The sequence below is a fragment of the Pituophis catenifer genome, unplaced genomic scaffold (genome assembly GCF_029215685.1).
Source record: "Pituophis catenifer annectens isolate HBS135680 unplaced genomic scaffold, rPitCat1.0.hap2 SCAF_10, whole genome shotgun sequence".
Classification (NCBI taxonomy): Eukaryota; Metazoa; Chordata; class Lepidosauria; order Squamata; family Colubridae; genus Pituophis; species Pituophis catenifer.
In genome coordinates, this window is record NW_027256890.1 from 6464964 (window position 1) to 6478582 (window position 13619).

Consider the following 13619-nt stretch of genomic DNA (forward strand, 5'->3'; position numbering starts at 1 on the left):
AAAACATCTAATAAAACAAATCTAATAAAACAAACAAAGTTCAAGAGCCTTGATAGTACAGTGGTCTAAGCACCCTGTTATTAACACAGCTGCCTGCAATTACTGCTGGTTCGAATCTCTCCAAGGCTCAAGGTTGACTCAGCCTTCCATCCTTTCAAAGGTAGGTGAAATGAGGACCCAGTTTGTGGGGGCAATAAGCTGACTTTGTATAAATATACAAAAGGATGAGGGCTATTGCTTAACGCATTGTAAGCTGCCCTGAATCTCCGGAGAAAGGCGGCATATAAATCAAATTAAAAAAAAAAGTGGCAGGAGGTTCCATCGGCCCCTGTCTTGGACCCTCCCTCCCTCCTTCTCTCTCTCTCAGTCTCCCACCCTCCCTGCTCGCCCTGTCCCCTTAAGAGGAGCCTCCCCCTCCCCTCCCCTCCCCTCCTCCACTTCCCAGCCTCCCTCTCCTTCTCCCCCTCCCCTCCCCTCCCCTCCCCAGCCCAGCCTCTCCTTCTGGGCTAGCGGGCGCCTGACTCACCCGCGGCGGCTGCGCCTTTAAAAGGCCGCCCTCGCCCGCCTCCCCGGCTGCTTTGGAGAGGCTGGACCTAGCTGGCTGGCTGGCAGGCGGCCCTGGGCTCGGCGGCGCCTGCGCTGCCTCTGCGACCGACCGGACCTACAGAACCAGCGGCTCCCCCAACCGACCAAGCAACCCAACTCAAGCCAACTCAAGCCAACCAAGCCAAGTCCAGCGGACGCAGCAAGCAGCGCAACCCAACCGGAGGGGGGGGGGGCTCCTTCGCTTTGCCTTCCTCGCTTCGCCTCGGGACCCCTCCCCGGCGTTTCTTGGGGGGCGGACGCCCCTCCCGTTCCTTTCCCTCCCTCCAGAGCCCAGCCTCCGCAGCCGACGCCCCGGGGCGACATCTGGCCAGAGGTGGCGCGGCCGGCGGGGGCGCACCGGGGGTCGCAGAGCCTGGCCCGGCATCGCCCCGAAAAGCGACGGCGCTTAAGGTGGCTTGGGGGAAGATTGGGAAGGGGGGGGAGAGTTGTGTGCGTGTGGGGGGAGGTTCCCCCCCCATTTTCCTTTTGTTGGGGGAGGAGGGCTTTAATAAAGTCTTTCCCCTCCCCCTCTTTTTTTGGGGGGGGGGTGGGGGATCCTGAAGGTGGCTTGACTTTCAAAGAGGGGAGATGGGGCGGGGGGGGGAGAGATTTCACCCACCCCCATTTCCTTTTATTAGGGGGGTAGGATTTTAATCAAGCCTCCCCCTCCCCCTTTTGGGGATCCTGAAGTTGGCTTGGCTCTTAAGGAGGCTTGGGGAGGGGAGGATTTTCCCACCCCTTTTATTGGAGGGGGGGATTTTAAGAAAGTCTCCCCCCCATCTTCTTTTTGGGGGGGCACCCTGAAGGTGGCTTGGCTCTTAAGGAGGCTTGGGGAGGGAGGGGGCTGCGGGGGGGAGGATTTCCCCACCCCCTTTTCCTTTTATTGGGGGGGATTTTAATAAAGTCTCCCCCCCTCTTTTGGGGGGGATCCTGAAGCCTTTTGGCTTTTAAGGAGTCTTAATGATGGGGGGGCAAGTGGGGGGGAAATTTCCCCGCCCCATTTCCTTTTACTGGGGGGGAGAGGACTTTAATAAAGCCTCCCCCTCCCCCTTTTGGGGATCCTGAAGATGGCTTGACTTTTAGGGGGCTTGGGAAGGGGGGGACAGGGGGAGGTTTTTCCCACCCACCCCTTTATTGGGGCATGGCTTTAATAAAATCCCCCCTCTTTTGGGGGGGATCCTGAAGATGGCTTGGCTCTGAAGGAGGCTTGGGGAGAGGGTGGGGGGGATGTTTTCCCAACCCCCTTTTCCTTTGGAGGAGGGTGTTTTAATAAAGTGGTCTTTTCTCTCTCCCCCACCCCTCTTCTTGGGGTCTTGAAGGTGGCCTTGGCGAAGGATCGGAGCGGCTCCCTGGGGCGATGAGCACCTCGCGTCCGCCTGGGGGCGTTTAAGGTGGGGAGCGAGCTTGTCATGCTGGTTTGGGGGGGGTTAGCTTGGTTTAGGGGTTCCCCAGCACTTATTTCCCAGGCCCGCAGAGTTAGGGGTGGGTGGGAGGTCGCCAGGATAGAGAGACCCCATCTCTTTGCAACCCAAGAGCAGAGGGCCATATGGGAATTAAACTCTCCCCTCTGCCAGACACACACATCTGGGTCCAAAGAAAACCTTTACTTTTTCAAGTTTCTAGTTCCTGGTGAGATTGATCTGGAGGGGAGAGAGGGAGAGGAGCCGGCTTTGAAAACCAGCTCCTGTTCTTTCTTTCTTTCTTTCTTTCTTTCTTTCTTTCTTTCTTTCTTTCTTTCTTTCTTTCTTTCTTTCTTTCTTTCTTTCTTTCTTTTTTTCCCTCTTCTGGGAAAGAAAAATTTTGGCCATCTCAACACTTGGGTTTCCTTTCAACTCCCGCCCCCCCCCAAGCCCCCCCCCATCCTTCTCCTTTCCAATTTTGTATTTCTTTTTGAGACTTGTTTTATTTTGTGCCACCGGTCTTCAGAAACGACATGGAAGCAGTTGGCAAATTTGAATTCAGCAGGAAAGATCTGATCGGGCATGGAGCTTTTGCCGTGGTCTTCAAAGGCAGGCACAAAGAGGTAAAAGAGGATTTTATTTTTATTTTATTTAAAAAAAAATGTTCTGGCCTCCTTTTCAAAAAAATAAAAAATGGGAGGGATTTTTGGTGATATTTTTTTTGCTGAGACAACCGGGGGGGGGGGGGGGGGCGTTCTCGATTCTCTCTTGAAATGATAATATCTGATATGACGATGAAAAAGGAGTAATTATTGAATCGTTGATTCAACCAGCTTGGTCCAAACAGCTGGCAAAGGGACAAGTTTTTATTTATTTTTATTTATTGTCATTTGTCAAACAGAAACAAAAACAGGAATAATATAAAAATACAATGACGGGGACGATGGGCATGTTAGTGAGCTTATGCACGCCTTATGCAGTTAAAACTTCTAAATCCATGTTGGGATTTTAGGCAACCTCTATCCCCCTCCCTCCCAGTTCCTTCTCTGACTTTTCGAGCAACCCCCAAATTTCAAATTAATCCAAAATTAGGCCTGGCAAAGGAGGTCACGGCGTGCCTTTTTAAGACCCCCAAAGATCTGTTAAAATCCACCAAGATTTTCTCAAGGAACTAAGAGGCAGAGACTGAATCATTGGGCTGATGCAATTAGGGGAAAGAAATGGAGAATTTGCTTAGGCATAAGGCAAACCCAGGCCTTATCTTACTGGCTCGGCAAGGTTTTCCTATCTCAAAGCAGCCACAAAGCAAGGAAAAAACTCTTGTTGTCTTGCTGTTGTCTATAAATAAATATATTTTGAGTTTCTATTTGGTCGCTATGGGAGACTTAATAATCTCTAGGCAGGAGCACACCTGGAGTGCTTTTAGGCTGGGAGCAAAGGGTAAGGCCCGCATTTTAGGTTTTAATATTGGTGGGAACTTCTCCAAAGTGATTATGATTATCTTTGGAGGAAGAAAAAAAAGGTGGTAAAGATTTTGTTTTGCTTTTTTTGAATAGGAAGGATCTTGGCAAAGAGTTTGCAAAATCAGAATGGCTTTCGTAGCAGAGTTGAGCCATTCTTGCTAAAAACAAATCTTGTCTATTGTATCCTCTCCTGCGTAGGTTATAATAAAGTAAATGTGCAATTATCTATTTGGGGACTTGAAGGGCGAAGAGAGGAGACCGAAGGAGGTTCACATCCTTTGCTTTGTAAAGGCTCTCGTGGAAGTTTGCTGCTAGAAATGAGGCCTTATTTAATTTGGAAGCGGTTGTGTGCTGGAGGACGTGTTAAGAAGGGAAAAGAAATTAAATCAGAGAGGGCAAGTCTGAACTTGTCTTGGCTCAAGACCAGAAAACCGAATAAAACCCAACGTTTTCAGACGTTTATACTGTCAATTATTATCAAATTTGTTTGCCTGACTATCTCGCGGCTCTGAGTGACTCAAAACTACCGCCAATGTTGTTTTATCTGCGTTTGACCCAGTCTGCGGCACAAAGTAGCTTTTATAAACCATGGGTTTTGGGGGCATGGCTGCTTGTGAGTGGATCGACAAACCCTCACGAACTGAGTTTTGTGGGGGTCTGTTGGAAGTGTGCGATGGAAAACCCGGGAACTCCTATTCACCGTCTCTCTCTTGATATTCCAACTTTCAGAAACCCGAAGTCGAGGTGGCCATCAAATGCATTAACAAGAAAAACTTGGCAAAGTCCCAGACTCTCTTGGGCAAGGAGATCAAGATATTGAAGGTAAATTGGAAGGGAAAAAGGGGAAGTGACTTCGGAGAGCGAACCTTGTTACCTGAATTACGATCTGTGTTTATGTTTGTTTGATAAGTTAACGGTTGCCTCCCCCCCCATCCCTTTTTCTCTTTCTAGGAACTGAAACATGATAATATCGTGGCTCTCTATGACTTCCAGGTATTTTTGCTCTGAATTCAGGTCCAAAGATTTATGGAGAGAGAGAGAGGGAGGAGGAGGAGGGAAGGGTTGATGGGCGAAGTCGATGGACGAAGAGAGGTGTTGTTTAATTAGCTTTTTATAGGGGGATGACAACAAGGATGAAGATTTGATGAAAACGTCAGCTAGATTGACCTCTAACCCACGGAGCTGGTGGTCTTTAGCTAAAATGAAGGACTTTGTCTATAGAATATTAGAATATTCTTTACTGGCCAAGTGTGATTGGACACACGAGGAATTGGTGTCCGGTGCATAAGCTCTCGGTGTATATACAACAACAAAGTAATATAATGATAAGATACCCATAGGAGAAGGTGGTAGAAAAAATGAGAAGGAAAATAGTAATACGGACTGACCTCCTACATGGGTAAAATATCTTTAGATATAAGACAATGGTGCGGGAATTACCCTGTTTCCCCCAAAATAAGACATACCCCTGATAATAAGCCCAATCAGGCTTTTGAGCACACGGCAATAAGGCCAAGCACTTATTTCAGGGTTCAAAAAAATATAAGACAGGGTCTTATTTTTGGGGAAACACGGTAGGTGTTCAGGAGAGTGATGGCATAAGGAAAAAAAAATTCTCTGGGCCAAGTTGTTGTGGCATGCAATGGCAAAAAAAGGACAATCCTTAAAAAGCTTTTACGGTTTGTTTGTTTTTTTGTAATCCTTAAAAGAGCTGCAGGTCATTCTGCAAAAAAGAAAAATGGTTGCTTTAAAGAGCGCATTGCTATAATTTGGGGATCTGAGCCGTCTGGTATTTGCGTGGCCCTTGTCTAAAATCTCATCGCTGTGGCATTGTTACTGTTGCTGGTTTAACCTGTTTTATTTATTTATTTATTTCCCTTTGGGAAGTTCGGGGCCCTTTCAGTTCAGTGACATTGTGATTTTTTTTTTTAATAAACAAAAACAAAATTATAATAGGAATTAGATGGCAGCCGGAACAAGGAAGGGCATTTCCTGTTTTGTATTTGTGTTTTGATTTTATTTTTTAGCCTTTTTAGTCAAGCAGGAAAATGATGGATCTCGTGGCATTAAAAGGGATCTGGCGTGGATCTGGCTTTCTCGCCTTGAGCTGTTTTATATCTCTCCTTGTTTGGAAATAACTTTGGCTCGGTGGATGTTTATATCTCTTTGGCTGGGCACATCTCCACCCTCTTCAGGAAACATGCAAAAGGCTGGGTTAATTTCCCAACGAAATTGACCAATGTTGTTTGCGCCTCTGCAAGGATTTGCAATGCTGTGCAATTGTGTGTCTCTCTCATGTGTGTGTGTGTATGTACACAAGCCACTCTGCTTGGTGGTAGAATTGCCTAAATCCTATTTGGAACCCAGATCCCCGGGCCTTTGTTTTTTGAGATGAGCCGCCTTTAATTGGGTTGTTGCTTTCCCACACAGGCGGTGGTTGTGCGACTGGCTGGCTTCTTGCAATTGTGCATCCGAGGTTTGTTTGCCTGTCTGGCCCAGTCATGTGGTTTCCAGGTCTCCTTGTTTGTTGACATTCTTTTAGCCGGCTCTGATTGGCCCAGAGCAGCACCTGCGTCATGCTTTGCAATTTGATGCCTCTGTGGGGAACCCTGTGGCGTGAGCCACTGCCGGGCGCCCGCCCTCCGTGTGAGCAAGGCATGCTGGGAACGGTAGTCTTTTGGTTGCTTTTGCTGGTAGGGTTTGTTTGCTTGGGGTTTTTTTGGGGGGGGCAAAGTTACAATGGAACACGGCTTTCCTCGCCCTTTCGCCCCCCCTCCAGAATTTTTTCTTGCTTCAAACTGGGTTGGAGGAAATAATAAGGGAAAAAGAGTGTTTATGTTTATTTTATTATTTTATTTTATTTTATTTTATTTTATTTTATTTTATTTTATTTTATTTTATTTTATTTTATTTTATTTTATTATTTTATTTTATTTTATTTTTTTATTTTATTTTATTTTTTTATTTTATTTTATTTTATTTTATTATTTTATTTTATTTATATTATATTTTATTTTATTTTATTTTATTTTATTTTATTTTATTTATTATTGTATTTTATTGTATTTTATTTTATTATTTTATTTTATTATTTTATTTTATAATTTAATTTAATTTAATTTAAATGTATTTAACTTTATTTGTCAAGCATATATAAAATAACAGATACAAGTATAAACACAATTTGAATATATGAAAAGGATACGAGTAAAAAGGGACAAAAAAAGGGACGCGGGGGCTCAGTGGCTGAGGCGCTGAGCTTGTCGATTGAAAAGTTTGGCGGTTCGAATCCCGAGTGCTGCGTAAACAGGGTGAGCTCCCGTGACTCGGCCCAGCTTCTGCCAACCTAGCAGTTCGAAAGCATGTAAAAAAAAAAAAAAACAAGTAGAAAAATAGGGACCACCTTTGGTGGGAAGGGAACAGCGTTCTGTGCGCCTTTGGCGTTGAGTCATGCCGGCCACATGACCACGGAGACGTCTTCGGACAGCGCTGGCTCTTCGGCTTTGAAACGGAGATGAGCACCATTCCCTAGAGTCAGGAACGACTAGCACATATGTGCGAGGGGAACCTTTACCTTTACCTTTACCTTTAAAAAGAGACATTAGGACAGGGACGGAAGGCACGTTGATGCACTTATGCATGCCCCTTACAGACCTCAGGAATGGGGTGAGGTCAACAAGAGACAGTCTAAGGTTAAAGTTTTGGGGATTTGGGGAAGAAACCACAGTCAGGTAGTGCATTCCAGGCATTGACCACTCTGTTGCTGAAGTCGTATTTTCTGCAATCGAGTTTGGAGTGGTTTACCTTGAGTATGTATCTATTGTTTGCTCGTGTATTGTTGCGGTTGAAGCTGAAGTAGTCATTGACAGGTAGGACGTTGTGGCAGATAATTTTAAGTACTACGCTTAGGTCAGAGCGAGGTCAGCGTAGTTCTAAGTTGCCTAAGCCCAAAATTTCAAATCTGGTGGCATAAGGTAACCTATTGCGGGTAGAGGAATGGAGGACTCTTCTCGTGAAATATCTCTGGACTCTCTCAATTGTATTAATGTCCGATATGCAGTGTGGGTTCCAGACAGATGAGCTGTATTCGAGAATTGGTCTAGCAAAGGTTTTGTATGCTCTAGTTAGTAAAACAATATTACCAGAGAAGAAGCGTGATGGGGTTGATCACGTTTTTCCAGATTAGTTGCTCAGGTGACCTGAAAGCAGTCTTCCAAAATTTGAGGGGCTGCCACAAAAAAAGAGGGATCAACCTGTTCCCCACAATTCCTGAAAGCAGGACGAGAAGGAACAGATGGAAGCTTATCAATCCAGATTGAAAGTAGAAATAGAGAGAAATTTCCAGACAGTGAGGACAATTAATCAGTGGAATGGTTTGCCTTCAAAAACTGTGGGTGCTCCATCACTGGAGGCTTTTTAAGAAGAGATTGCATAGCCATTTGTCCAGAATGGGATAGGGTCTCCTGTTTGAGGAGGGGGCTGGACTAGATGACTTCTAAGGTCCCTTCCAGCTGTATGCTATATTCTTTAGTTTTCCCATCCCTATCGCCAACTTGGAAACGGAGCAGGCACCATCAAGCCTCTTTTCTGAGAATCGTGGAATTTAAATAATGCAGCATAAAACTACGGGACACGAAAGTTGTGTAATGTGTAAGGTTGCCAATCTGTGTCTGTGTGTGTGATTCGGTGCTGCAGCGTACATGGGAAAACACAGCTGTCCGTTCCCTTTGCATTGGAAAACAAGACTCTGGAATTTGGACAGTGGGTTGTGTTTTCTGTTATTTGATAGGTGTTTATTTAAAGAGGTGGTTTCTCCCCAGGCTTTTAACTCAAAAGGGCCCAGAACAGTTTTTGGAACTTGCTTTGCCTTCAGGTTCACAGTTTAAAATGACATGGCACGAAAGGAAAATGGAAGAGGAGGGAAGAGGAAAAAAGGAGAATTAAGCAGATATCTGTATCCCCGCAGCTGGAGAAGAACAATTTAACCAGGGTTTAACCAGCCCTGGCTTTGTAAGTCGCTTAAGCTCTAAACGGGGAGGTCCTCAACTTATGGGCCTCGGATTGCAAATGGGCTGCGTGAGTGGCGGGGTGTACCTGCTACTCACACAAATGAAGCTGTGTGTACCTCACACAAAATCGTTCCTTTCCCCCCCTCCTCTCCCTCCTCCCCCGCACCAGGTCTCCAACCCAGAAAGGTTGGAGAACGTTGCTTCCATGGCATGGAACCATGGCAACCATGGTTGTCCAACTTTTTTGTCTTACCTGGGCCACGTTGAGTGGAGAGGAATTGTCTTGGGCTATCTATAAAATACATCATTAATGTGTAGAAATAATGTATGTAGATTAACAGAATAGAATAGAATAGAACAAGAATATTGGCCAAGTGTGATTGGACACACAAGGAATTTGTCTTGGTGCATGTGCTCTCAGTGTACATAAAAGAAAAGATATGTTCGTCAAGAATCATAAGGTACAACACTTAATGATAGTCATAGGATACAAATAGGATAGGATAGGATAGGACAGGACAGGACAGAATAGAACAGGATTTTTTATTGGCCAAGTGTGATTGGACACACAAGGAATTTGTCTTGGTGCATACGCTCTCAAGAGTACATAAAAGATATGTTCATCAAGAATCATAAGGTACAACACTTAATGATAGTTGTAGGGGACAAATGATACAAGCAACAAAATTACAGTCATACAGTTATAAGCGGAAGACTGTAAATTGGAAGGGATCTTGTAGGTCATTTAGTCCAACCACCCCTCTCCCAAGCAGGAGACCCTACAGGCATGGTGCGAATTTATGGCACGCGTGCCCAAAGTGGCATGCGGAGCCATGTTGCCTGGCACATGCAGCATCTCCCGTTCCTCTTCTGGGTTTCTGGCACGCATGTGCCTGTGACGATCATCTGGCCTTTGTGCATGCAGCAGTTCCGGAAACCGGAAGAGCTGGTCTTCCATTTTCTGGCGTGAGCATGCATGCTGGCCAGCTGATAGGCGCGTGTGCATGAGTGGCAGTAACCTGAAGACTTGCTGACTGGCGCACACGCACACGCCAGGAACCCGGAAGTTCATTTTTTGGTGCGCGCATGCCCCTTGGGCAGCTGCCCTTCCTAGTCGCGGCCCAGCCGAGCGTGCAGCCTTTTTGGGAACTCGGTGCCGAAAAGTTGCGCCGTCACTGCCCTACACCGCTTCTGACAGATGGCAGTCGAGTCTCTTCTTAAAAGCTTCCAGTTTAATTCAGCTTGGTGTGATTTCCGCATCCAACGATTGTGGCTTGTAGACGGTGGTTTATGAGTAAGGGGAATTTACAGACAAACCATGGCTTAAACGGGGGATCCATGAGAGGAGGATATGAGCTCAGGTGGGCCAGTCCACCAGAAGAGAGAGTTTGCTTGATGGGCCTGTTATATAAATGCAAGCCAAAGGGATTTGTGTACCTCCAATCGCAACGAACTGGAATTATGGCTCATCTGAGATACAGATTTAGCTTTACGCATTTAAAAATAAATAAATAAAATTCTTGTTCTGAGAGAATTCATGAGCTGCTTTACTCCTGTTTTTTAAATGGAAAAAAAAGAAAAGAAATGACTTATTTTAGCCCAGCCGTCTCCTTTCCACCCAAGAAGGTACAAGCAGATTTTTGGCTAACTTTTTGAGATAAAGTCCACCTTTTTGCATTCTCCTTGCTGCAATTTCACTTCAAGCAAACTCTCAATGAATGAGAAAAGAACAGTCAGCGTGGGAGTTCTTTTCGGTTTACAACCTGGAGCAATTTAAAAAGAGGTTTAATTTCCACCAACCCAACCTGTGGGAGATGCTTTCTTACTTCAATCTTGCTTGCCTGCAACTACCCGGTTCCTGGTGGACCTTCGGATCAAAAGGCCAGATCAATCTCTCTCTCTCTCTCTCTCTCTCCCTCCCTCCCTCCCTCCCTCCCTCCCTCAACTTTTGCCCAATTTCCCATTTTAATTATTATTATTTTTTTTAATCTGGAGAGGTCATCAAAGGGAAGCTTCAATCTGGAAATAAGAAGGAATTTCCTGACGCTGAGAAATATTAAGCTGTGGAACGGCTTTCCTTTCCAAGTGGTGGGTGCTCCATCACTGGAAGTTTTCAAGAAAAGATTGGACAACCTTTTTGTCCCAGATGAAGACAACTGATGTGGTGGGGGTTGGATTAGATGACCTCCAAGGTCCCTTCCTTCCAACCCTACGATTCTCTGTGCCCCTGCTTGCATTTCCTCAAAACAGGCTTTGTGGGGACCTAGCCAGTAGCCATGTTCACCGCATCGCCTTGCTTGATTTAGCTTGGTGTGGTTTCTGAATCCAGCTATTGTGGCTTGTAGACTGTGATTCATGGATAAGGGCAATGTATGGACTTCAGCGTTGCTTGCCTGTAGCTACGTAGGACCCACTGATCAAAAGCCCACATAAATCTCTCTCAACGTGCCCAATTTCGCATTTTAAATGGTTTTTGGTCTGAAGAGGTCATCAGAGGGAGACTCAACCTGGATTTTGTCGTCTTCTTCTTGTGCCGTATCTGTCATCGGACGTTGGCGATCCTATTTTTATCAACAGCCGGAATGAAAAAGTGCCGGTGAGTTTTGTCCAAACCGGTCCCTTAGATTTTGAAGCCATGATGTTCTTTTTCTGCCTGGACCTTGTTTGCCTTCCATCTTTCCTTGGAGGGTTAAGTGAAGTAATTTTTCTGGGTGTCGCATCCCATGTCCGAAATATTTTAACTTTCGCTTTTTTTATGGTTTTGGACCGGGATATAAGGAGGAAATTTCCTGGCAGTGAATCCATTTGCCTCCTGAAGTTGCAGGTTGCTCCATCACTGGAGGTTTTCAAGAAAAGATTGGAGAATCATTTGTTATGGGATGGTTGTACGTCAGAGGTGGGTTTCAGCAGGTTCTGACCAGTTCTGGAGAACCGGTAGCGGAAATTTTGAGTAGTTCAGAGAACGTGTAGTAAAAATTATGACTGGCCCCGCCCCCATCTATTCTCTGCCTCCCAAGTCCCAGCGGATCGGGAGGAAATGGGGATTTTACAGTATCCTTCCCCTGCCACGTCCTCTTTTACCTTCTTCTTCAGAAGCCACAGATTTAACAAAAACTGATTTAGGAATTGAAGAAAGGAAGCTGGGGTTGATTTTTTTTTTTTTTTTAAAAAAGTAAATATTGAGTGAGCAGTTCCCAAGTGCGGTTGCAAAATGTAGATGGTGTTGAAAGCAGGATGGGGTGAGCTAATCTCCTGCGTGTCACCCCATGGTGTTTTTTTCAGCGGCCGAGGATTGTATGGGTGCCAAATCCGATTAGAAGATTTCAAAGGAAGTTGGGAAGAATCGGGCCCCTGAAACTGGGATCGTATGTAGCTATAAAGCCCCACAGCAGGCTACGTCTGGCTGAGTTTATGCTTCTGTCTGTCCTGTGAAGGTGTTTACTAGCCTCTCAAGTTATCTTCCTTCCTCCCTCCCTCCTTTCTCTCTCTCCCTCCCTCCCTCCCCTTTCTTTATTTCTTTCTGTTTCTCTCCCTCACTCTCCTTTGTTTCTTTGTTCATTTCTTTCCTTCTCTCTCTGTCTCTCTTTTTCTCTCCCTCCCTCCCTCCCTCCCTCCCTCCCATTCTTCATTCCTTTTTCTTTGCCCTTCTTTCCTCCATTCTTCTCATTTCTCTGTCCCATTTCTTTCCTTCCTTCCTTCCTTCCTTCCCTCCTTCCTTCCTTCCTTCCTTCCTTCCTTCCTTCCTTCCTTCCTCTATCTCCTTTCCTCCCTCCCTCCCCCTCCATCTCCTTCCTTCCTCCCTCCCTCCCTCCCTCCTCCCTTCCTTTCTCTATGTCCTTCTTTCCTCAATTCTTCTCATTTCTCTATCCCGTTTCCTCCCTTCCTCCTTCCCTCCCTCCCTTTTCTTTCTTTCTTTCTTTCTTTCTTTCTTTCTTTCTTTCTTTCTTTCTTTCTTTCTTTCTTTCTTTCTTTCTTTCTTTCTTTCTTTCTTTCTTTCTTTCCCCCTCCCTCCGTCTCCTTTTCCTTCCTTCCTTCCTTCCTTCCTTCCTTCCTTCCTTCCTTCCTCCCTCCCTTCCCTCCCTCCTTCCCCCAAGAAACTCTGAGCGCGTCTCTGAAAGCTGTCTCTAAAAGGGTGACCCACTTAAAACTTTACTTATGTATTATTGAAAGGTATTAATGGGCCTTCATTGCTCAAACTCCCAAGGAGGTAGTCTCGGCTGTATGGAGTATTTTTAGAACTTCGTCTTGAAGCTTGCTCTAAAAGGTTTTTTTGCTACAGCTATGAATTTTTGAGGGCTGGAGGGAAGGGACCATAAAGGCAGCTACGTTAGTTTGAAGCAAACAGTTTAATTTTTATTAGATTTTTATCCCTCCTTTATTATTTTTATAAATAATGCAAGACAGCAAACATACGTAATAGTCTTTCCTTCTTCACAATCCTGTGAGATGGGTAAAGCTGAGAGAGAGGGACTGGTCCAAAGTCACCCAGCTGCCTTACTTGCCTAAAGTGAGACTAGAACTCACCATTTCCTGGTGATTGTCCCAAAGTCATCCAGCTGACTTTCATGCCTAAGGTGGACTAGAACTCACCATCTGGTGATTGTCCCAAAATCTCTCAGCTGACTTTCATGCCTAAGGTGGGACTAGAACTCACAGTCTCCTGGTGATTGGCTCAAAGTCTCCCAATTGTTTTTCATCTCTAAGGTGGGACTAGAACTTACAGTCTCCTGGTTTCTAGACCAGCACCTTAACCACTGCACCAAACTGGCTCTCATGGATATGCATGGATGCAGTGTCTTAACTTGATGTGTCTTGCTAAGTCATGGTTTGTATAAACATGATTTGTTAAGGTGCCAAGAACTGGTTGTCTATGGCATTAAACTATAACCCATGCTTTACGAGTGCAGGGGTCTTATAGCACAGAGTCCAGCTGAAATTCTGGTGCAGCTAGGAATCTGGAGATACTGCCTTAATGTGATTGCTTATTTGTAAATGAATATTTATTGACTGAAATTTGTTGTAAATCATGGTGTGATTTGCAAGCTGTAAATATCCCAGTCTTGAGCAGGTATGATGGTTAGCATAACCGGTTTGCACGCTTCTTACTGAACTAAAAACTAGAGCGAAAACAATATGTAAGACCCCAACTTTCAGTGACTTTC

General features: G+C 45.3%; 1 protein-coding gene across 1 annotated transcript in view; it reads left to right on the plus strand.

The window, feature by feature from the left end:
- The first annotated feature begins 790 nt into the window (after nucleotides 1-790).
- ULK1 (unc-51 like autophagy activating kinase 1) overlaps nucleotides 791-13619 on the plus strand; it is a 96005-nt gene continuing 83176 nt past the window's right edge. Inside the window, exons 1-5 of the mRNA XM_070950443.1 lie at nucleotides 791-996; nucleotides 1905-1976; nucleotides 2512-2608; nucleotides 4178-4270; nucleotides 4400-4441. Coding sequence (XP_070806544.1) covers nucleotides 2519-2608; nucleotides 4178-4270; nucleotides 4400-4441 — 225 coding nt within the window. The 5' untranslated portion in view covers nucleotides 791-996; nucleotides 1905-1976; nucleotides 2512-2518. The remainder of the gene's footprint in view (nucleotides 997-1904; nucleotides 1977-2511; nucleotides 2609-4177; nucleotides 4271-4399; nucleotides 4442-13619) is intronic.